The 24,508-nt window shown below is 43.4% G+C and overlaps 1 protein-coding gene across 9 annotated transcripts in view; it reads left to right on the top strand.

Moving 5' to 3' along the window:
- fgd4a (FYVE, RhoGEF and PH domain containing 4a) overlaps positions 1 to 24,280 on the top strand; it is a 66,876-nt gene extending 42,596 nt beyond the window's left edge. For 5 of the 9 annotated variants that reach the window (XM_050072819.1, XM_050072822.1, XM_050072820.1 and 2 more), the window contains exons 3-18: positions 10,402 to 10,554; positions 11,191 to 11,407; positions 13,794 to 14,238; positions 17,483 to 17,572; positions 17,707 to 17,852; positions 17,979 to 18,135; positions 18,352 to 18,490; positions 18,583 to 18,641; positions 18,725 to 18,871; positions 19,245 to 19,417; positions 19,719 to 19,749; positions 19,846 to 19,926; positions 20,016 to 20,141; positions 21,033 to 21,170; positions 21,310 to 21,450; positions 21,552 to 24,280. In XM_050072819.1, the coding sequence (XP_049928776.1) occupies positions 10,402 to 10,554; positions 11,191 to 11,407; positions 13,794 to 14,238; positions 17,483 to 17,572; positions 17,707 to 17,852; positions 17,979 to 18,135; positions 18,352 to 18,490; positions 18,583 to 18,641; positions 18,725 to 18,871; positions 19,245 to 19,417; positions 19,719 to 19,749; positions 19,846 to 19,926; positions 20,016 to 20,141; positions 21,033 to 21,170; positions 21,310 to 21,450; positions 21,552 to 21,821 (2,513 nt within the window). In that variant the 3' untranslated portion in view covers positions 21,822 to 24,280. Of the gene's footprint in view, positions 1 to 2,213; positions 2,278 to 2,635; positions 2,768 to 2,994; positions 3,221 to 10,401; positions 10,555 to 11,190; positions 11,408 to 11,811; positions 11,987 to 13,793; positions 14,239 to 17,482; positions 17,573 to 17,706; positions 17,853 to 17,978; positions 18,136 to 18,351; positions 18,491 to 18,582; positions 18,642 to 18,724; positions 18,872 to 19,244; positions 19,418 to 19,718; positions 19,750 to 19,845; positions 19,927 to 20,015; positions 20,142 to 21,032; positions 21,171 to 21,309; positions 21,451 to 21,551 lie in introns of those variants that run through there. The other 4 variants (XM_050072823.1, XM_050072824.1, XM_050072825.1 and 1 more) reach the window with 4 other exon arrangements.
- Positions 24,281 to 24,508: the final 228 nt, after the last annotated feature.

Below are 24,508 nucleotides of genomic sequence, written 5' to 3'. Positions count from 1 at the left end.
GTGGAAGGCCAGGTGTGGGGTGTTCCACTGATAGTTGTTGCAGTTAATTGCACTACACTGTTTTCTTATACTTTTTTTCTCCTCTCTCCTTGACATCTTGCATGTTGTCTGGGCTCAACAGTCCAAAATGGCGGCAGCGCTACCGCAGCCCCTAGTGGCTGTTGGCAAAAATTCAACGGAGCTTCGCCTCTTAGTATCCATGCTCTTTGCTGCCGGCCCAATATTGACCAATGGCCAACCGCCAGCTTGGTGTGTCAGGCCCCAAGGTGTGTGTACATCAGTGTTAGGCCCGTTACTCTTTTCAAAAGTAATAACATCTCTTAACTTACTCCCTGCCAACAGTAATTCGTTACACTACTCGTTATATTACTTTTCCATTACACCCCATAAAATTGGTAATCGCGAATCTCCCCAAAATTCAGGTGTGTGCCTCTGTGTGACTGTCAGGGTAATTGCTGGTAAGTGTAGCTAAGGCTAGATAGGTTTGGGTTTTTTTTACCTGGGGGTTTTCTGTTGCTTGTGACTGGTATTTACCCAAGGCTCTGTCTGAAAGACGGAGAGGCACTCACAGAGCAACATTTCATCCATCATATGTCCAACCACAAGCTTCATGACTTCTTGTAGCCTGCAGCTGTCCACGACTAAAATCCAGTTTTGGGTGTTTAGCCAGAGTAGCGCTACAGCCGACCTCCGCGGCGGAGAAGGGCCATACCTTTGGTGGGGTGTATTTCTTGGAGCTTCACGTTGTTGTGCTGTCAGTCGTAGTAGCCGAGGTGTTTTAGAGCGGAGGTTTGAGGAAGTGTTTCTTGCAGTGGAAGGAGTTTTAGTCCGAATACCTGCAGTAACAATGTTCTAGTCATCTTTCCTCCCAACAAAATCAAAGACATGGGAATAGCCTATTTCTAGCCGCTAAGGTTTCATCTTCCAAAAGAGCTCACTGCTTTGTGACCTGTCTGTGCAGCGCGACGATTACAAAAATGAGTCTGCTGATTTGATGTTGTATTTCATGACAGTTGTTATGTGACCTGTTCTTTCATTGAGCCATCAGTCTAAATGCTTTGACAAAAAAAACACCTCATGATGACATCAAATGTCACAAAAAATTGAGGGCGGATATCTGAAAATCAGATTACTGAACAGCAGCATGTAAATGTGGGTTATGTTGTAACCAGGTGCCTGTAAACACATTTCCTGGATTTCCTGTGTAACAGTCAGGAAGTGTTTGAGTGCAGGTCTGTTAGAGGTCAGGTGCCACTGGCAGCATCTCTGATGACACCAGTCAGTCCTGTCTGTATGAGCTTCAGTGAGACCCTGCCAACAGTGAGACTGCAGGCTGCAGAAGGCTGACTATGTCAAGTATTTATTGGCATCGACTTGTGGTTGCACCATTGAGATGAGTGCATGTGAGTGCAGTTTTGGTCAACAATGCACAATTGTTAAAGATGTATTCACTCTAAGAAGATTCACATGTAGTATAATAATAATAATAATAATAACTTTATTTATATAGCACCTTTAAAAACAAAAGTTTACAAAGTGCTTTGACAAACAAAGCAAAAGCAGTGCAAAGTAGTGTTTAAATATATATCTTTTTGGGCATTTTTAGCCTTTAATGGATAGGACAGACAAGTGTGAAGGAGAGAGAGGAAGTGACATGCAGCAAAGGGCCACAGGCTGGAGTCGAACCCGGGCCGCTGCGGCAACAGCCTTGTACATGGGGCGCCTGCTCTACCACTAAACCACCAACGCCCCTCACATGTAGTGTTTAAAACACAGATTCATTCATCTCAAGGGTTCCTGAACTACTGTGCTGCCGTAAGTATAGGTAATTTGACAGGAATTTATTGAATGGAATTTCTACTGATCAAACTGGCTCACTGAAATGCCTGTCATTCCTTCTGAACCTGCCCTGATGACACATAACACATGTCAGTGAGCATGCAAGTGCTTGACAATGTGTTCGCTGTGTGTGTGAAAGTATATATTCAAAATAAGCACACTCACACATCCACAGATAGCACAGTAACAAAAATATTCATGTCATCGTAGCCGTTAGCGTGACTTAAATTAAGGCTTCCTGTGCAGGTTTAGTTCTTTTTTTTTTTGTAACCATGTGATGGCTCACAGTTGATATACAACACTGTATCAGCAGTTACTCAAAAGAGCAAGCACCTCATAGCTCAGCTGTCAGACACCAGGGAACAGCTCTGCACACAGGATAGATACAGACCATGGAGAATCTAAAGTCGCAGTTCCCTGTGCTGACTTCTACAAAAGGTACATCTCATATCAATAAGTAGCCTATTCCTTGTGTTTGATTAGTATTAATGTTGATGTAGAGTCAAATTCATATGTTAGTGGATTTTACCAGACGCCTGTTTCTCATGTTTTTCACTTGTTTATGTCGACTCACTCTGTTCGACGACTGGTTTTTCTCGGTTGTCTTGTTTTTATGTCTGAAATATTTGCACAGGAAGTGTGCCTGAGGAGGAGAAGTTGCTGGATGGCGGTTTAACATGATAGATTAGAAGCTTTGGGCTTCATTAGGATTTCAGCAGGCAGATGAGAGAACTGTTGCGAGGCGCTCCAGGCTGCTTTACTGTGGTGCTTGTTAATCATTGATCAGACTAATCAGGCAGAACGAGAAGGCTAGTGGCTGTTATACAAGCGGGCCTGTCCTCTAATAGTGTTCCTGTTTCACACCGACGCCCTCGACAAGAGGGTTTATTTGTTTCTTTTATGATCAGATTAAAGCACCAATCAACAGGTGAGAGGAAGCTGGAGATCATGTTAGTCGTGTTAGTCGTGCAAGAGCTGTGCGTGTATTTTCATGTAGCTGGACTGTCAGTGGTGCTGTTTGTAGATTTGTAGCTTTTAAAGTGTACATTTTGCAGTGTAAATATGCAGATCTTGTCTGTTCAGAGTTGTGTGGTGGGAACCTCAGGGTATGTGTGTTTGTCTTGCTTTGTGCGGCTTTGTACTTTTTTTTAAAAGCCACCTAAATAGGGGGTGTGTGAGCGAGAGTGAAGGAGGAGTCTTGTGCTGCTCTGCGAGTCCTCTCGCTCAGCTGAGTCACTTAGCGGTGGCATTGCCTGGGAAGATTGCATGGGACCTAAACTTAGTCCTCTTCTGGGACTCACTCACACTTTCACACACACAGCGTGGTCCCTCACCGAGGATACACTCTACAGCTGTTTTCCTGTCTGAGTCAAACTCCACGGTGAGTTCATTCCCTGGGATTTTTAACTTAACAAAATATTTTATTTCTACTCAGTTCCTGTTGGATTGTCTCTCCTGAGCCTTGGCTGATTTTAGATCGATCACACTTCAGTAATGGTGAGAACGAGCCTGCATGCTCTCACGTAACCTGCTCTCTTTATGTGTAACAATGTTGTAATGTTTACACTCCTACACTGGCCGAGTCTTGCTTATGATAAATAGCCTTCGTGTGTAAACAGGTTCAGACAGATCATTGGACTCCAAAATGTCTACCCTTTTTGTGTTTCAACCACAATGTAACAGCTGCACACTAATTTATAATCAACTAAAGGCTGTGCATGTGAGGAATTTTTGATAAGATATTTTGCATATGGCTCTTTACTTCATCCATCTTCTTCTCTTGTGTTTCTGACGTTGCTGTCGCTGTCTTGAAGCAACCCAGACGGTCTTTAATGTGCCAGCCCATTTATTAAGAAGAAGCAGAATTCGTAAAAAGTCCTCTCAGACATTCCTTTTGATATGAATGTGGTGCCTGTGGGGCCACGAGGCGAGAGACAAAGCCTCAGTTTCAAGCCGTGTCGCACACTGGCTGCTGCTCGCAGGGTGGGGATACACTGCGCCACATACACAGGTGTGCCTTTTGTGTGTTTTTTTTTTTTTCTATCTGGAAGTATCAGCACACAATTTGCCAGAGGGTTTTTTGGGAGGAGGGACAGAAAGAATGAGACAAGGAAAAAAGACGGGTCAGGCAGGCCTACTGTCAGGTGACAACGCTTCAGGTGAGGTGGTGATGTCATGATGTAGAACTTAATGGTGTTTGACTGAGAGGCTGAGTGGAGATTAACCGAGTGGCACACCTGCCCACCTGCAAAGCCACGAGGTCTGCAGTTTGTTTCTGTTCGGAAAGGACAAGAAAGTATCTCGGATTTTGCTGCAGGCATTGGTCTTGTGGCTCCCTTGTTAAAAAGCTTGTGGAGTCAGTTTGTAGCCATGTGGGGATCAAGGGGTCAGTGGCGGTTCTAGACTATTTTAAATGCGAGCACCAGGTTGGGGCCATATGCGATTTAAGGGGTACCAAGTATAATATAATACAGCACAAATGTTAGATATGACCACCACCCTCATAGGTTTGGTTCTCCAAAACACTCATTAGGTGTTGAATAATTACAATTTCCCTTCTCTTGAGGGTGACCGTGTATGAAAATATTTGCTACTGTAAGGGGAACCAGTGGGGGGTCTAGGCTTAATATTACCGGGGCACTGGCCTCTGCTTACCCCTCCTCGAATCAGTAGTTCTAGGGATGGCAGTGTTGCTCTGTCTGTCGGTCTACTGCTTTGTCCCCGACTAAAATATCTCAACAACTATGAAATGGATCGCCATGAAATTTCTTGCAGACCATGATTGTATAGAATTGTACAAAATTCATGGCAATCCATCCCATAGTTATTTGGCTTAGGACCAGAGGGTTTGACCAACAAACCAACGGACCTTGCCATCCCTGGAGCCAAACTATTTTAGGCACTAGTTTGGATGATTCACTATTTTCAGAGAATGTTTGTGTTTTTTGCTGTAGAGAGAGATATTTGTGTCTGAGTGATACATTCCTTCAGCCTCCTTTGCCGGCTTGCAGTAAAGCCATTGCTCAGCTGCTGTGATGTGGCAGAGCTGGAGGGCTGCGGATGGGGGGCGAGGGAGGGGGTGATGTCTTTAATGCTATAGTAAGCACATATACGCACATAGCTCAGGTAAACCTTAGAAAGTAGATTCTCTTTAAAAAGGATGTGCATCTGGTCTGATGATTTTGGAGAGCTCTGTCTTACCGATAGACCTGGACACTAAGTGAAGATGCTGTTCATGTTTTTAGGTAAGTGTAGAGAGTATTTGTGAAATCAAAAGATGCCGAGCGCTTTTTGTCTCTCATCCACACTGCTGCAGAAACCTGACCCTTGACAAGAGCATTCCTCATTTCTCGCCCTCGCTGTGCAGTTTTGGATTCATTGCGATAGGAGCAGATGCCTTCAGGCTCAGTCCGCTCAGTAGTGAAATAAATTTTGCATCTTCAGAAGGTAGCTAGTTGCCATAGCAGCAAGGACAGACAAAGGTCGAGTCTCAGTTTGACTTGTCAACTCCGCACTTCCTGGACTGCAGCAGCGCTCCAATGGTGTTTCGGTTTCTATACAAAGCAGATTACCTGCTGTATATACCATCAGTTGGGATATAAAGATATTAAGTTACAGCAGTGCTTTGGCAGCTGGTGAGGTGAGTGTACCACTAGGTAAGTGGGTACGTTACCAAGGAGGAAGTGGGTATACTCTTCTTTATATTCCAATGGCTTTTTGGCTGATAGGTGGGTATACCACACATATCTGTGTATACACTCCACTACACCACTGAGTGACAATTCTTTGGTGTTATAAAACTCACCTAAATCTGTTTATGTCCGGCAGAAGTTCCTCTTTTTGTTTCTGTCACTCACACAAACAAGTCTCAGACAAAAGGGCTCCTTCCCCGTCACACAGATGGAGGAAGAGAATCAAAGTGTTTCTGCAGGGTGGTGGCTGGCTGCTACTAATTTACTGTACATGGCGGTCTGTCACTTGTGCCAAGACAGCTTTAATGAGAAGATGCCAGAATGAGAGTGTGTTACCAGGAGCAGCAGTTCCTGCCAAGCAGCATTCAGTTTCTGAGAAAGGAAGTAGAGTTGATCCTATTTTTTACTGTTAGAGAACTGGCTGTGTTTCACTGCCCTAATGATTCAGATAAGAGCTATAATAAGAGATAATAGCTGATCTGATCCTAACTCTGAACAATTTTCTGCGCATTTGACAAAAGAATTGGCACGCAAGTCGAAGCCAAGTATTTTTGCATTTACAGAAACATCTACTTTTATCTCTATTTCCATCTCTCGTTTCTTATTTTGAACGATAACACTTAAGGTACCTGCACAGCTCTCTGGGGTACTAGTGAAAGCATCCAGCAGCACAGAGGTGATTTAAAGCTGAGTGGCTGGTGTTTGACACAGTTAATAACAACCCCAGGAGACAGAGGCAGGCTGTGGAGAGTGGACCCCCTGCAATCTTCAGGGTAAATGCTGTATGTGTGGAGTATAATGTGCAGGCGGAGACTTCAATTTTAGCCATATATGTATATAATATGGTGCATAGCTTGTTGTTCGATGTTTTCTTACGGTCTCTTAATGTGGCCACGATGGGAAGCCAAGCACGTAATTAAGAGAAATTCCAGAGGCCCATCAAAATTGATTGGTAATTTTGAGGCCGTGTTTAGAAAGTCTGCTCGCCCAAACGCAGCGTGGGACCGTTTCCAGTCAGACAGTTTCTAGGGCTGTTGTCTTTAATTACGGTCAGACTGTAAAAATAGAAACTGTGACTATGTGATTCTGTGGTATTTTTTTTCTCTTTCTGTTTCAAGATTGGTAAGATAAAAATCACTGTAGGCCCTCAAGCACCGTTTTGGCAAGTAGTAGCAAAAATGTCAGTAAACAAACTGCATCTGGAAGGGTGGACTATATATACTGTATAGCGCATTTGGTTTTCAACCCTGATACCAGCTGTTTATACACTGCAAGGCTGTAACTACCTATTTTCTTCTTTATCAATTAATCCACCATTTATTTTTTTTATTAACTAACTAATTATTTCGCCTATAAAATGTAAGAAAATATTGAAAAATGCCTGTTAAAATTCCCTAAAGCCCAAGTTGACATTTTTGAATAGTCATCCAACAGTCAAAAATCTAAAACCACAAATTTACTATCAAGTTAGACGAAGATTCCATAGGATTTATTCAGTGTTCATCGTTTAGTAAGTTTTTCTCAGGAGCCGAATTATCCGCAGAGGTATCCTCCTCTCCGTAACAAATGGACAAGGTGATTAAAACTGGTAAAAACACTGGAGAAAGCAGTTTCATGTTAAAATTCAGTGTTTCTCCAATGCTGTTCGTCTCATCCCTAAGGGGCTGCTAGTCCAACTCCTGCTAATTTGTGCTCAACTTTTTTCTCTGATAACTTGAGGTCCAGATGTTAAAAAGGTTTTTACTGTGAGTCGAACTACCTGCAGAGGTCTCTTCCGTTAAAAAACAAATAGAGCAGTTGATTAAAACTGGTAAAAACACTTAATAAAGCAGTTTCAATTTAAAAATCAGTGTCTTTCCAGTGGTGTTTGGCACGCCAGGGGCTCAGCTTGTTTCTCTTGTGACTTAAGATCCAGAGGTCGGATGACTAAAATCCTCAATCTGGTTAAAAGATATAGGTGAAAAGGACAAAGATCAAAAAGTGTATTGTAAAAATGTGGCTTAGAACCGGATAAAAAGTACAGTAATGACAACTAAAACCCTGATGCATAGGCAAAGAGGATATGACGCCACTGACAGGCAACAGCGACATTGGTTTAGTCATTTATAGACATTTTAATGCAGAAAAGTTACATGTTATATATTTAAACAGTTAATGGATTATTAAAACTGTCCCAAATTAATCATCTAGATTAATCAATAATTGACAAGTTGTTTCAGATCATATAACCTTGATCTATATTAAGCAGGGTGGAAGAAAATATTCTGAAAGATCTAATTTGATAACATGTTCTTCTAAAAGTGCAGATGCTTTTAGTTTGATCTATTTTTGGACATGAAACCAAGTCTATCAAGGAATTAAGACCTCTAATTAATGATTTATATTACAGGGATGGAAAATGTCTCTTTCCATGTTAGCATCACTGAGTGCCAAACAGAGGAGGACCACACTTTTCCGTCTGTGTACTGTAGACTTTTATGAGTAAAAACAGAAAATACAAGTAGATGGAAGTTTTGTTTTAGGTGAAAGTGTAATTGTGTTTCCTTTAAGCTCCAATCTACACCTATTCCACTTCACACAGTGTTTATCCACATAAGTTAACCAAGCGCAAAGCTCCATTGATTTCTGCATCCAACCCATACATCAGTGCCATTTGTTAAATCACACACACACATTTAAGTGACCACCTTAAATGGAAACTAATGGACTAATAGCTTGTAAAATAATGAGAGCGCCTACTGGCCATACATGGACATTTACATAAGTGCACGTGTTGCACGTGCATGTGTGTGTGTGTGTGTGTGTGTGTGTGTGTGTGTGTGTGTGTGTGTGTGTGTGCGCGTGTGCATGTGCGAGGTCAGAGAGAGGTGTATTTAGGCTACTGTAAACACTGCCAGTCTGTGTCTGTCGCTCCATTAAATCAGTCTGTCTGCTCTATCTAAACACTGACGCTGTACCATCTGTGGCCAGCTGGTTGGGTAAAAGCCTCGCCGGGGCCGATCATCAACCGGATCATTAGCTAGATAATCAACTGAACTGTCTGACACTCTCTAATATCTAGCCTGCAGCCATTAAATGTATTTGCAGCAGTGAATATATACAATATGCCCTGTACATGAATACACTCTGTCATTGTCAGTAGGAATGAGATACGAGAGGAATTATCTCTCAGTGTGTGAGACATACTTAGTTTGTTTTTGTAAAACCACAGTGATCCCTCAGGGCTGCAAGATGTTTTTGAGCTGATGTGAATTTGAATAAGGCAGAACACGGCTGTGAAAGTTTCTGATAATGATTCGCAGAATTTATAGTAAAATTCTGAAGTGTAGCTCAGTATTTATCAGGATGCCTCCAGTCTCACATGGCCAGACCTCTCAACACTAGTGCTGTGCCAGCACTGGAGAAAGGTCTGGCTGAACCCAGTGTAATTCTGCATCAAAGGAAAAAAACACTCTGGGTTGTTTGTATTCATTTAAACCAATCAGAATCATCTTGGGTGGGACTAAGCCCAGGATCCAGCGACTGTGCTCTTGCAAAGTAGTTTTTGGATGAAACTTGTTAAGGTGGAGGTAAACCTGGGCGTAAATAGAATAGCAACAGGGATTTTGAAAACGGTAACACACAGAAAGTAGAAGGGGAGGAGAGGTCTGTCTAACATAGGCAGCCAATGGAAGGCTTTATTAAACCCTATTCCCTCAGGACTAGGATTACCTGGAAACCACTGATAATTTGTTTAAATTGAGGAGGTCGTCTGTGATCTTAATCCCTTGTGAATCTGCCATGTCAGTAATTTGTCAAGTAAAAATTCCACCGCAAACTATCTACCATATTTTGACAAACACAGAGGTTGTAAATTGGCTGTCTTCTGTCTTCTCTGCGCCTTGTTTCTGCCTCCCTCCCGGTCCAGAATTATGGAGGCTGCATTGGAAATTTTAAATGAAAGTTTTGACAGCATTTGGGAGGCAGAGGCTCATCTCACTACACAGCATGGAGACATATCAACAGAAAAAGCAAGCTCGGAACAATCAGGGGAGCAAAGTTTATAAAGCTGATGATGTGGATAGTGTGACTGTTTAACCCACATTTCAAAGAAAAAATTAGATTAACACTGTGCAGCACTGCTTATGGTGGTGTGTGTAGTCCTTCTGTGTTGTGCAGAGCGAAGTTAATGACTGTGCACATCATTCTCGGGGGATAATGTCAGTAAATTCGAGTAAAATACAGACTTTGCTTATCCCGTGTGAATGTGCCACACGCAATACAGACGTGGGAGTGTAATTTCTAAATCACCCAGGTCCCCAGGTAATACTAGTCCCATGCGAATAGGGTGTTATATGCACAGTCAACATCCTGTGAGTCAGACAAGGAGGCCTCGGCTCTCTGGGCTTCTGTCTGCTTTTGTTTAACAGATTTAACCACTTCATTTCCAGTGTTTACAACATTTTCTTTACAACTATAATCTCACTTACTGGGGGTCAAATATTCAGAAACAACAATGTTTCCATGTGGCGTCATTTTTGTGTCAATTGAAAAGATCAAGACTGGCTCTGGGGACGTGGAATGTCACCTCTCTGGTGGGGAAGGAGTGTTTTAAAATGAGTGTGGTTCTGGTTTGAGTCCGACAGGGGGTCTGTACTTTGTCTTTCACCACCTCTCGCCCCTTATTTCCCACCACCTCGATACTGTCCTCTGTCTAAAGTGGGAAAGTGAACGTTTTCAACATTTATATGAAGCCACATTATGTTTTTGTCTCATTCTCTGTTTTATCACTCTCATTTCATTTACTGTTAACGAGAAGTTCCTAATGGACATGCTTTCTCTCTCTCTCTCTCTCTCTCTCTCTCTCTCTCTCTCTCTCTGTGTACTCCAGCTCTAGGCAGTAGCCCGGCGAGCAAACGCAGCAACTCACCTAGCGTGCAGGAGTGTCTGAGTCGGGCGGGCGGCGCGACATCTGACAAGAGCAGGGGAGGGGTCAATGGAAGAAGCTTTGGCAGCAGGCCGCGGCTGCAGTCTAAACCACAAGGTACATAACTGCAGCTCACAACAATCGAGCCAAACACCACAGAGTGGGGGGGTCGGTGGACACAATGGTATCGGTCAATGATTCAGATGTGAAGTGAGAGAGAAATGACACACTGATTGTTACGTCCACTGTGACCTTCCTCCCGCTTTGATGCCGTCAGTCGGTAAATCTGTGCCTGTGGATTTACAGTATACTGTATGACTGCATGACACACATGCTCAGGCCACCGCAGGGAGACAGTGAAAACAGGAATAGAGTTATGTAAGTTGGTCTGGGATTGGTGAACCCTGGGCCTCGTTCCTCTTTTATTTGAGATGAGTAAATCATTGTACACAGATAAAACAGCTGCGTTCTTTCTGCTCCTGCTGGAATGAAAATCAATTCCTATCACATCACACTAACAAAACTGCTGAGTTACTCCACACTGAGCTGAGTGACTTGTTTGTAACATTTGGGATGTTAAATACAGCTCAGTGCCATGTGTGTGGTGTCAGTTGGGGTAGCTTATGCCGCCCCCTTTAGGTAAAAATGGGTATTGCAGCAACACATCCCCTAATGAGAAAAATACAAGACTGTATATACCAGCATCAAAGATAGTCTCTGATGCTCTAACTTTTCCTCTGTCTTCCTCTGCAGTGCCTCCAAAGCCACCGCACCTCCAGAGCCCGGTGACGGAGCTCACGTCCCCGCTGGGCCGCTTGCAGAAACAACCACTAAAGCAGGGCATGGAGGAGGGAGAAGGAGGAGGAGGAGGAGGTGGGAGAGCAGGGGGAAGAGGGGCTATGAACCGGGAGAAAGTCAGGGAGAAACACTCCAAAGTCTCAGACCTCATCAGCCGCTTTGAGGAGAACAGGTAGGAGCTCTTTACTCTCTGCTGGTGCGTGTGTGTGTGTGTGTGTGTGTGTTTTCCTTTCACAGAGGAAAGTTGAGTGGGAACTGGATGGTTTATGTAAGGCATTGCTCATTTCAGATATGTAATATTATTCAGTGAAAGTGGCTCTTCTGTATTTCTCACGCTTGAGAAGTTTTGCTGATTCAAAACATCACACAGCCTGGAATATCATTTTTTAAATGTAGTTATTTTTTTTTCTATGATAGACAGGTTCCGGCTGAATCACTCCATCCATGTCACTTAATAGCTTTTGTAATAAAACGTCCTCATTCAGGCTGGCGTAATCACAGTGACGGAAAACTTTGTCTTTCCTAACGTTTCCTACGCCGGTTATTTCAGGGATGAAAAGCAGAAGTCCCTCGATTAAAGTCCTCAGCCTGACTCATTGACAGAGCCGTAGACAGAACAAGCCGAGATTAGCCCGCGCTTCAGGAGCCAAGCGTTAGCAAAGGGGATGAAGAGAGATTTGTACAGGCGAGGGGAAACACAGCTCCTCATTCAGATGTGGGAGAGTGGTGAGATGAAGCCCAGGAGAATGAGGTAGGATCTCTTCAGCTATCTTAACTTTAATGTCTCTACTTTGATCTTGTTGCCTTGTGGTTACATGGTGCTTTTATACAAACCCTTACCAGCTGATTTTACTCAGGATGATGTAGGAATAAGTGAGCCGGATCTACAAGGCTTACTAATGTTTCCTTTTCTGTGCATCATATCTTGTTTTATTGCCATGTAAGTTTTGACTGTAGCTGCAGTTGTCTGTGCAAGAGAGGCCTATTGAAAGCAGTCAGAGGGGCAACAATGGTGCCCTTGTCCCAGCTGCTCATACAGTAGAGCCCAAAAATATTCAGCGTGCCCACTAAAATCTCACTCAGTATGTTGAGTATGTCGCCTCACATTCTGGCTCCGGATCCCTGAAAAACAGAATTACAAAATCCAAGCAGAATCCCCAGCCTTCTCCACACCTCTCATCGCATTTTCCAGCGCTGATGTGAGGTTAATCAGAGCAATCGGGTGTATCTTTTTCATTCAGACTCTGCGGGGCTGTGGGGATTAGCCCTCTAGTGGCCTTGGAACAGAAAGGAGAGAAAGGCCCGCAGCTTCCGAGAACAGAATTAGCCTACTAATATACTAATCTGGTTCACATGGCACTTGGCTGCCTTAAAGGCACCTTAAAGAACTGCCACATGCCAAGTGAAGCTGCTCTTAATTCTTTGCCGAGTTCAGCCCGTTTCAAAACACTTACTGTGCTATTTATGTGCAAAGAGGAACTGCTTGTGTTCACCTATACACACACATACAGTGAAGAGGTGTGTGTGTTTTCTGAAAACAGTATTGAACAATATTTCTCAGCAGCTAACCGTGATACCACACAGTCTTCCTCTGAGGGCGTATATGGGTGATATTGTTTTACATTTAAACGCGCTCAGGTGGCCGACAGCCCAGAAGTGATTCATCTGTGGAGTGTTTCACCAGCCTCTTGTTGTTCCTCTATTTATACATACTTCCTGTTTCAACCGGACAGTGACATTCAGCGCAAGAGGCGAGAAAATCACCTGCTCGGCTGACGTGCTTTTTACACCAGGAAAGGTTAGATCGCATTTATAGTGTATCTTGTGTCTCTTGTGCTAGAAATGGTGCGAGCAGTTTTTTAGATCTGATTTGTGGCCAGTTTTACACGAGTGAATCAGCAACACGAAGCTGAGATACAGTAGCTGCTTGCTGTAAGACAGGGAAACAGCTGGACCGACTGCCGGTACAGGATGTAGAGCAGATGAATGGTGACATTGTGTGTTTTTCGTGTTAATGTAGCTTCCATTCCTGCACTGTGTTTTAAATTATCTCGAGCAAACTGCTTTTTCAATTTCATTCAGGTTCAAGTGAAGATGTTTCAGTGTAATATATAATGTGGGTTCTCCTTGGAAGTAGGACAGCATCTACCTCTGGGGAGTAGTGTTGTAGCTCTCCCCCCCCCCTCCTGTCCTCCTCATTACTGTACCTCCATTCTGTCTTTGCTCTGCACACACACACACACACACACACACACACACACTTCCTCTGCAACACACCAGCTCTCAGCAGCCTCATAAGACAGAAGGAAGTTTGTGCATCTCCACAGTTTTATTTTTAACTCTCACACACAAGTGCAAAAGCTCTCTGCTTACCGCCGCGTCCCACACTCCCTGATCAACGTGCAGGCTCGAGCAGCCACCGAACACGCTCCTGTGATCTTTCCTCTTTTCCCTTTTCCTCTCCTTCCTTTTTTTTTGGGGGGGGGGGGGGGGGTTAGTTGACTCTTTTTTGTGCTCTTGACCGACTTCCTCCTTTGCCTTTTCCTCTGTTCCTCCAGCAGTGGCACAGAGACCAAGAGAGACGGCTCGCCACTCAAACAGATCAGCAAGTCGTCCAACTGCAGCCCAGCTCACCGCGCCTACCAGAGGCAGACAGAGACCGGCGGGACTCAGGAGAACCACTCCTCCACGCCGACGTCGCCGCAGGATGCCCACAAACCGGCGGCCAACGGGGTGGTAGCTCAGATGGAGCAGGACAAGGACAAGGACAAGGACAAGGACAAGGAGAAGGAGGACAAACAGGAGAGGAGCAATGAAAGTGTGAGGATAGAGACTGCCGGGCTGGTGAACGGAGATATGGGGTGCGAGAGCACAGAACAGAGTGATGATCAGTCACCTCCACACACAGACAGGACTGAGACAGAAAGCCACACTGAGAACGAGGACAGTGGGACTAAAATAGAAAGTGAGCATGGGAATGAAGAAGGGAGCACCGACCAGAAGGTACGTCTACTCTACTGCCCTTGCACCCAGGTGATCTGTGTGTTTACATCCTTTATGTTACATATTTACAGCCATGACAGAGAGTGTTGTCTCTGATAGACAAACCATGAGCATTTATTTTTGTTTGGGGCTTTCAGCATGATTAAACCTTCTGAACTAATTTAACCCGGGTTATTCTAGCATTGTAAGGGTCGAGTTACAAGGGAGAGTGTGTGTGTGTGTGTCTGAGAGGAGTTATTTCCTAAGAAGGCCGAACAGATGTCCAACTGTTCAGCAGCTGAGTTCATGCCTCAGTGACCTCCCCCCCCGGGAGCCCGCGGTGCCCGCTGTTGTTCACAGATAATAAATATCTCAGGTTCAGATCAATCTCTGTCTTCTCAGTGCTGAGAACAAAAGTCTCAATGGTACGAGAGAGGAAGAGCGATGAGCAGTGACATCAGTCGTAGTAGAAACAACACACATGTTTACTGGTGTTGATGACTTGAGAGGGAGCTCTGACAACTTCTCTAATGAACTTGATTCTTTGAGCAATTGCACGTTCCCCAGTCAAATCTACTAACCAGTCAAGGAGTTTGATTAAGTTTCAGTGGCTTTGTCCCAGTAATTGGGTAATTGGATTTCTAATTAGATCATTGGTCTGTGCTGTTTGGAATTATCTTGAATTAACTTGCCGTATCAGTTCTCTTTGTGTTGGTTGGTTCGAAACAACTTTTTAAAAACTTCCATCAGCCAGGTTATTGAACTTTAGGTGTGCTTTTTGCATCGGTGGAACAAGTATTCAGGTTCTTTTTTGAGGTAAAAGTACCAGAGGAAGAAATACTTTATTTATCCCTGAGGGGAAATTCTATTTTTTGCTCTCACACACACACACACACACACACAGGCTGGAAATACATGCACATGCACAAACAGGATGTATACATGCATTAAATGGAGAGACGTCAGAGCAAGCAGGCTGCCTTGAACAGGCGCCCTGAGCAGTTGGGGGTTCAGTGCCTTACTCAAGGGCACCTAAGCAGGAGGCAAACTGGCACCTCTCCTGCTATCAGTCCACACTCCGTACTTGGTCTGTACCGGGACTCGAACCGGTGACCCTCTGGTTCCTAAGCCAAGTCCCTATGAGACTAAGCTACTGCCGTCCCAAACCATTTAAAGAACCATTTAAAAATACTACACTATGAAATCGATGCAGCAGAACCAGAGATGTCATATCTTTTACTCTAACTGTTCTTCTTCCGTGTCAAAACTTGGCACCTACATTACCCACAATTCAACTTGACTGTTGACAGTTTGGACAGAGATTTAGGTATTTGATGCTAGCAGCAGCTAATGTAGCATCGAGCCGTTAGCCTCAAGCAGTGATGGTGAGTCTGCTAAGCTCACTTCTTCCAAACTCCCCTCCTCCAGACTTTGTTATTTTCAAATTTGTAGTCCTCAACCTCAACCAATGCTGCCGACTCAAGTGACATCACTTGAGGTAATTTATCAGACTTCACGCTAGTGTTGTCAAAAATATAAATGTATCACTACATATCGATTCTGAATATTTGAAGCTGTTTCAAAATTCACTTTCAGTAGCAGTGACCAAGAAAAGAACGGTTGACGTCAAATCTTTCGATAAGAAATTTAAATTTCATGATTTCAATGTCAATTTTTCCTCACAGTATTGACAATGGTTTTGTATTGAAGTTAGAAATAATAGTATCGGGAGCCACAACAAGCTTTACACAACTTTTTCACATCATGCAGTAATACCTCCCAAGATGTGGAAACAGGAAAGGAAAAGTATGCGCTCTGGAGACAAATGACCCCGTGAGTCATACATCAATGTAGATGTAACATTATCTAATATTAATACTGTTGCATTAGCACATACTGTAGCATTTTACTGCTGCAGCTGGTCAAGATGGAGTTTATTTTAATTACGTCTACACTACTGTACAGTTAGGCTGGTTGGCGCAGTGGATTTCAAAGGGTCACGAAGTATACCTGTGGGGTGGTGAGATGATTCATGGGAAAACAAATATAATAATATTTTTATGTGACATAAATTGGCCTTGAGCAGTTATGAAACCGAAACTGTTTTAGAAGTTTCACTCTTTGGTGGAACTGCTAAATGGCTCGTAGACATCTGAAACATGAGGAGGGGCCCCAGTTACACACTGCTTCTCTATCAGGGACACCAGTGGTTTAATATTTAACAATGCATTGTAAAGCTTACCCTATGTTTCACCTTGAGAAAAATATTTTCTTCAAAACTAACCAGAGAATAAGCAACACTGTGTGTCACACTCTTGTGAAATGAATCATGTGGAAATGTACGGCTGATTGCTCTCATTTAGAGGAAAAATCTGCTGCCTTGTGCTTATATATAGTTTGAAATGTTCTGTTGCGATGGTCACTGTGGTGGTAACCCGTCCTGGTATGCAACAAAAACGCACATTTCATCATATCGGTATGCACGTCGGTGTGTGTGATGTTTGGTTGAGTACATTCTGAAGCCACAGTTGTTTGTCACACCACTTGGCCTCTCACACACAACTCTGTTGGACATTGTTGTGTCTTTGTCGGATTTAGTGTCATTTCCCTTCTTCCATATTTTCATTTCCTGTTCTGAGAGCTCCTGTTACACCACAGACTGGCCCACCATCGGCCCAGTGTTCAGGACAAACACATGCAGCAGCAGTGAAACAGGATTTAACACAAGGCTGCACTCAAACAGCAGACGAGTCGCTGAGGCGTCGAGCCAGAATCAGCACAATGAGTGCTCGATTTACAGTTTTCTTATTGAAATGCAGAAAATACAACATGTCTCTCAGCTATTCACTGTCTGACGGCTGGTTGAAAAGAGTGATGCGTGTGTGAATGGTCTTAAATTGAGGTCAGCGAGCAGGGCCGAACAGGAACTTGGAAATGACAATGATGTGGGAATGAATACTGAGCTGAAGCAAATTAACGGCTGCAGACATTTTGTCCCTCACTTCTGCATTATTATCAGTCAGCTCAGTTAAACGCCAGTCACTGTGTTGAAAAGCTTATAAAGCCCCATTTTCCTTTAAGGTGACAATACCAATTACTCATCATTAGAGGAGTGTTAGGCTGAAACGGTCATTATGCAGACTGTGGACTTTCTAGCTCTGCAGAATAAATTCACTTTCACACTTCACTAATTCATCAATGATCAGACTTTACTTAAGATCACCACACATATAAAGACACCCATTAACCTACCCTCTGTTTTCAGGAGACAAATGAACAGAAGCTGTTTAAGATCGCCAACGAGCTCTTGCACACAGAGAGGGCCTACGTTGCACGACTTAACCTGCTGGACCAGGTGAGGAACTCGGCGACAGCTCCGGTTCACTTCTGCTTTTCTGACAATGTCACAAAGAGCACAGTGGAGAACCCTTTTTCCCTTTTCAATGATCTGTCACTCACCACTTCTGTGTTGCGTACGACTCTTATCAGGTATTCTGTACTAAGCTAATGGAGGAGGCAAATAAAGGAACGTTCCCTGTGGACGTGGTGAAGAACATCTTCTCCAACATCGCCTCAATCCACACCTTTCACGGCCAGTTTCTGCTTCCGAGTCTGGAGAAACGCATGGGAGAATGGTGAGCTTTATGATTCTGTGTTAAACTGTAGCTGCCTTCACACTGTCTCAAACAGTCATGATGAAGCTGCTGTTGAAGAGGTCAAACTCATATACTCTCCACATTATGGTTTCCTCGCCCCTGCAGGACGTCCACACCTCGCCTCGGAGACATTCTGCAGAAACTCACACCCTTCCTCAAGATGTACGCAGAGTACGTGAAGAATTTCGACAAGGCCATGGAGCTGCTGAAACAGTGGACCGATCGTTCGCCACAATTCAAGGCCATCATTCAGGAGATTCAGGTACTGTGAAACCAAAGTCCAGTCTGCAAAAATTCACTTCTATTTATGTATAAGAGGTTTGAGTTACTGACAGAGCACAGGACATGCTGAACTTTGTGTTGAACTCATGTGGAAAGCACCACCCTTGTGTTGTTTTTGTCAGTATCTAATAGGTTAAGGGTTGGATAAGCATATTTCATGCACAACAATTCAATTTTTTGGGTTATTTCTGGACAGAGTCAAGAGGTCTGCGGCTGCCTGACGCTACAGCATCACATGTTGGAGCCCGTGCAGAGAGTCCCTCGCTACGAGATGCTGCTTAAAGACTATTTGAAGAAGCTGCCTCAGGACGATCCTGACCGACGAGATTCAGAGAGTAAGTCCACATACCTCAATTCCCCACTCCAGGGAGTCATTTATATTTCACTATATTTAGGTAACCTATTTTTTTTGTGTGTGTGTGTCCAGAATCATTAGAAATTATCGCCACAGCGGCTACTCACTCCAACAGTGCCATACGAAAATCTGTAAGTACAGGAAACACTTATCAGACAGAATCTCTCCGACATGTTAACATCCAACTAAAATGAATGTCTCATCGTCCATTTAGGAGAATCTAAAGAAGCTGATGGAGATATACGAGATGCTGGGCGAGGAGGAGGACATCGTTAACCCCTCTAATGAGTTCATCAAAGAGGGACACATCCTGAAGCTGGCAGCCAGGAACACGTCGGCCATGGAGCGGTACCTCTTTCTGGTGAGAGAAACCGTCGAGCACAAACACACCGTCTTATCTAATGAGGGGAAGCTGCAGGGAAACATGCTGAGGCGAGACTTCGCCTGCACAGGTCAATTGAAACAAGTGAATCATTCCGAGCCAGGAGCGCCTCTGTGTGAGAGTACATCGGGGGCACATGAACAAATCTCTCAATTACCGAGATTGCCAGATGATGTGATTACGTCCGGGCTGTTTCTTATTAGCTTCAGGCTGAATGTGTCCCGTCTGTGTAATTCAGGTTACCTGCAAAGTTCAGGACTGCCCCCTTCGGAAGCAAACAATGCCAGAAAACTAAACTGGAATAGCGCTGATACTCAGTACAAAGTTTTTTTGTGTTTCTTTTTTCTGCCAGTTCAACAACATGCTGCTGTACTGCGTGCCCAAGTTCAGTCTGGGAGGGGCAAAGTACACGGTGAGGACCCGGATCGGCATCGATGGCATGAAGGTCCTGGAAACCACCAACGAGGACTACCCTCATACCTTCCAGGTGTCAGGGAAGGAGAGGATGCTGGAGCTACAGGCCAGGTACATTTTTTAGAAGTCATTAAAAAATGTCCTTTTGGCAAACCTTGTAAAAAGGTGCAGAAACAGCCCAGCCTCTCCCACACTGCAGTATATAATTGTATATAATTTGTACCCTATACAGTATAATTTCACATACATGTGGAAGACCACCTAAATTAGCACACCCAAGCTCCATATTTAAGTCCTATAAACCTCTAAATGCTCTTTGACCACAGCTAAACTGCTATGTTGGTGTTAGAAGTGACAGTTCTGGCTATACAAACATTCACGTGTACATTCTGGCTCTATGTTTCCTCCTCAGCTCGGAGCAGGACAAGGCAGGCTGGATTAAGGTACACACAGTTCAATCACAATAATTCATTTTTCTTATTTGATTACATGTCCTTAAAGGTAAAGAACAAGTCTCACGTGTTGTTTCCATCCTTCAGGCTTTCCAGGAGACCATCGAGATCTACCAGCAGAAAAACGAGTCCTTCAAGAACGCACTGAAAGAAATGGAGCAAGTGTCGGTCAGTGTGAAATCAAAGACGACCACACAGCTAAACTGTCGACACCTTCCTGTGCCATCACACTGAGTTTGTTTTCATTTTTGCTGTAGAATGCAGAGTTAGGGAAGCGTGCCCCTCGCTGGATCCGCGACAATGAAGTGACGATGTGTATGAAGTGTAAAGAGCCTTTCAACGCTCTGACGCGGCGGAGACACCACTGCAGAGCCTGCGGCTATGTAAGTAATCTCCGTGCTGTTATGCCATGCATAATGCATGTATAGTAAGTAGATGAGAGAGAGCTCTGTAAGCAGTGTTGGAGTAACTAAGTTGTATATTAATAAATATCAGTAAAAGACACACAGTACACACATATTTTTCTACTCTGATTACATTTGACCAAAGAACTTTAATTATGATGAGTATGGTAACACCCACACTCCATACTTTTTAATGCAAACTTTTGGATTTGGGTACAACGTTTTACTTGTATGTTGTCATAATACAAGAAGTGTCCCTGTCAAACATTATAACAGGAATTATGATTATGGTTAATATGAGAGCTTTCAGTCAGGAAGCTTGAAAGCTCTCCCAGTCCCACTGTCCTCCAAAAATATGTCTATATTTCAGAGCTCCAACACGCTGACTCCGTAATAGACACATCCCCTGTTTGAGTCCAGCATGGGACATCTTCAGGTCTTTAAACTTAAACTCACCCAATTGTACTTACTCTTGCTTCACACATACACACACACACACACACACACACACACACACACACACACACACACACACACGCACACACACACACACATATATGTATAATGTGTGTTTCCTTTGCAGGTTTGGTCTTAAATTTCATATAAGGTGGTATTAAAAAGGTCTTAAAAAGTCTTAAATTTAACTTGGTTATATCTGTAGACACCCTGGTTACACATCATCCCTCCCCTCTCAACTCTCTGCATAATTTAATAAAATTGTGGCTTAAAATAGTTCCTGAATAGTCCCAGTGACCTAAATGATGCTCAAAGATACTTCATTTTAAAGTAGTAGTGGTAGCTTTAGTAAAAGTTTGGTGTATGAGGATAACTGTGAGAGTGACGAAGATCTCCTTTTCTTCTTCTTTACAGGTGGTGTGCTATAAATGTTCAGAAAACAAGGTGGCGCTCGAATACGACGGCAACAAGTTGAACAAAGTCTGCAGAGACTGCTTCTCCATCCTGACCGGAGAGAGGATAGCTGAGGGCAAAAAGAAGGGCATCCTTGAGGTGAAGGGGATATTTTGATACGTGTATAAAGACATGAGGGATCCTCATAAGGATCCTCTAAACAGAGAGATAATTGATGTAGATTTCCTGATTTGTCTCATTGATCTTGGGCTAACTTGTGGGCGTCCTCCCTGTGCAGATCGAGGCGGCTCAGTTCAGCGGCAGCAGCATCATGTGTGGCTTCCTGCAGTACTGCGAGAAGAACAAACCTTGGCAGAAGGTGTGGTGTGTCATCCCAGAGAAAGAGTGCCTGGTGCTGTATCTCTACGGAGCTCCGCAGGTAAAGCAGCAAGAACAGGAAGCAAAGATTTGAATACTTATGTGAATTTCAAATCCATCCAAATGGTTAACGCTCTCTTTATCCCTGATTGTTCTCCTCAGGATGTGAAGGCCCAGTCGACTATCCCCCTCCTGGGCTACTGTGTGGATGACAGTGCCCGGCCCACAGACCCCCCCGCCAGCTTCCGCCTCTCTCAGTCCAAGTCCATCCACAATTTCGCTGCTGAAACTGAAGAACTTAAGCAGCGCTGGCTCAAAGTCATTCGAGTGGCAGTGCTGGGAGAGATGCCAGAGTGCCCTCAGACCAACGACGGCAACGCCAACATGATGGACAACAACAACACACAAGAGGCGGGTAACGATAGCTCATAAAGGCGTGTTTTACCACGAGCAAACTGCTGTTGGATTGCTCCAAAAAGACAGGATGTGCAGGTGTATACTGCATGCACAAACTACAAATGCACACTCTCCATGCTGTCCTCGAATCTTACAGACAAAGTGGATAAATCAGTGCTGGATAAGCTGCCTTTCCTTGCCACTCTCCTGTTTCCTCCTGGATTTTCTCACACGAGAACTTTTGATTCACTGTCAGAGTTGTGCTGGATTACTAAAGGACATGTCTGGTGCAATCAACACTAGAGCAGAGGGGCCTCAGGACTGATCGACTTCCCTCACACAGGCACTATCAAGGACAGCTCAGACTCAGTCTTCATAGACTTTTTAATCTGTGTCAGCTCCTCCTGAGCCACTGGACCACCACAGACTTGCACAGCGCCCTGTACAGGATGTGAATCAAAAGCAAAAGGACGGTCCAAACTCAGTCTGCTGGTGCTGATACTCAACCCTGAGTACATGTACAGGATAAATGTTGGTTTTTTTTTCTTTTCAAAAAGGAATTGTGTTTTATGTACAGAAATCAATCCCACACTTTGTTTTAATAACATAGAAAACATCTAAGTATGCTATAAAGTATTTACAGTATTTTGCCCTTTCTTTGCTCGACAAGAAGACACATCCAAAAACTGGGAACGTGATCACGTGGTTGGATAATGATGGTCTCATCTCCCTTTCTCACCCCTCATTGAAAATTCATCAACTGTCTAATCAAACTCTGGATGCATGTTGGCTGATATGTCTGCTTTGCAATATGTTGCATCTGTCCTATAGTATGTTTTCTGTCCAGAAGAAGCACTGATTTGCAAATAAAAATGGTTTGTTTGCAAATCAGTCTGTATGATAGGCAGCTGGCCACAGAGGAAATCAACTGTCCTAGAGTTTTTATATCGTATGGCAATTCATATTGTGATAAAGTACGCTCAATTCCTATAGTGCAGCTCAGTAGTGATTTACATTAGGCCTTCCCTGCCTGTTAAATACCAACATTTTCCATCAGATTTGAAGTCTCAGTCTCAAACTCAAGATAACCCTGATGATGTCATAGCAGTGTCATTTTCTCAGACTTCAAAAAGCTCCTTGCAGAGTCACTGAAGACATTATACAACCGTTTTCACAGCTAGAGAAGAACTTTCCATGACAAGCAGTGGTGTAGGAAGTATTTAGGTCCTTTACTCAAGTAAGAGTACTAATACTACATCGTAAAAATACTCAGTTACTAGTAAAAGTCCTGCATTGAAAATGTCACTTAAGTAAAAGTATGTGAGTACAATCAGGAACCTGTATTTAAGTATTGAATTCAATTTAATAAATCAAAAATAATTACAAGGAAAAGCAGCAAGTCTGGAAGCTAGAACCATTATGTTTAACTATTATTAAAGTATTTCCGTCATTCAACCAATCCACTAATCGTTTCAGCTGCATTTGTATATTTTCATCTGGTTTGTGTGCAAAGATCTTAAACTGAAGTTATAAAATAATAAATAAAAAAGAGGAAAGAGTATATTTCCCCCTGAGGTGTACTGGAGTAGAAGTAGAAAGTAGCTTAAGATTAAAATACTCAAGTAAAAGTACCTTGAATTTGTACTTGAGTAAATGAACTTTGATACTGATTACAAGTAAACTGACCGCTGTGTGAAAGTTCAGCGTAGTGCCCCTTTAAAGGCAGAACTACCTCTGCAGCAACGACATAACAAGGTCATAAATCTCCATGGTCTCACACTATGTGTTGTCATACGTTGCCTGACCCTGTGGCCCGCACAGTGCTGCTTGTATTAAATGCTGCGCTGCAATCATGTGATCTGATATGGATGATTCATGTGTAAAAGTGAGCATGAATGGTAAATGCTCATCTATCTACAGGACAGACATGGACCTTAACTCATGTGGAGAGATGAAGGGGGATCATCAGGTTTTCTATTTAGATGCAGAACAATCACAGATATAGCAAGCTGGTGCGAGAAATGTAAATGTGTTTTTAATGCTGTAATTAATTTTATTATTTAAAGTAATTTATAGAGTATGACAAGCATGATCTGTTATAAGTAGCACAAATTTGTTCCCTGACTGTCAACTAAGAAGCGCAAGTAGGTAGATCTTGTTTTTTTTCTGAGATGTTTTTTTCCACTAACTCATTCAATGCATCATCTCGGTTCGTCGGAGCGACAGCAGCCGGTCACGGCGCAGGACGGAGCGTGTTTGCTCACAAGTTCCCCTCCATGCTCGATGCTGGTGCTCACCTAAGTCTCACCCCTCTGAACTCTTCCCCCTTCTCAGTATTCAAATAAAAAACAAGAGCACAAAAATTCCCTGTCTGTAAAATCTGAATGTATATCCAGATTTTTATGTCGCTGATTCCCCTCCCCAAAGGTTTGAGAATTTACGCACTTTACAGTCATAAAGTGTACCTTCAAGGACAATAAAAAGAGATTAAATACAACTTATGTGGCTTTAGCTTGTTTTTACTGTTACATTGCTGCTTGAACGACTCACACTACAATGTGTTGTCACAACAACTCAAACCAGTCTGACACCTCTGCTCACGTCAGTCAGCATGATGCTACTTTCACAAAGCAACGTTCTTGTTTTGGTTCCTTGTTTTGCTTCTCCTGATAAGAATCTTTTCACAATGAGTCACCACAGACATGCACATAGTAACAGGTGAA

This window comes from Epinephelus moara, chromosome 20 (assembly GCF_006386435.1).
Source record: "Epinephelus moara isolate mb chromosome 20, YSFRI_EMoa_1.0, whole genome shotgun sequence".
Taxonomy (NCBI): domain Eukaryota; kingdom Metazoa; phylum Chordata; class Actinopteri; order Perciformes; family Serranidae; genus Epinephelus; species Epinephelus moara.
Note: the sequence above shows the minus strand (reverse complement) of the source record. Positions and strands in the feature narration are given on the sequence as shown.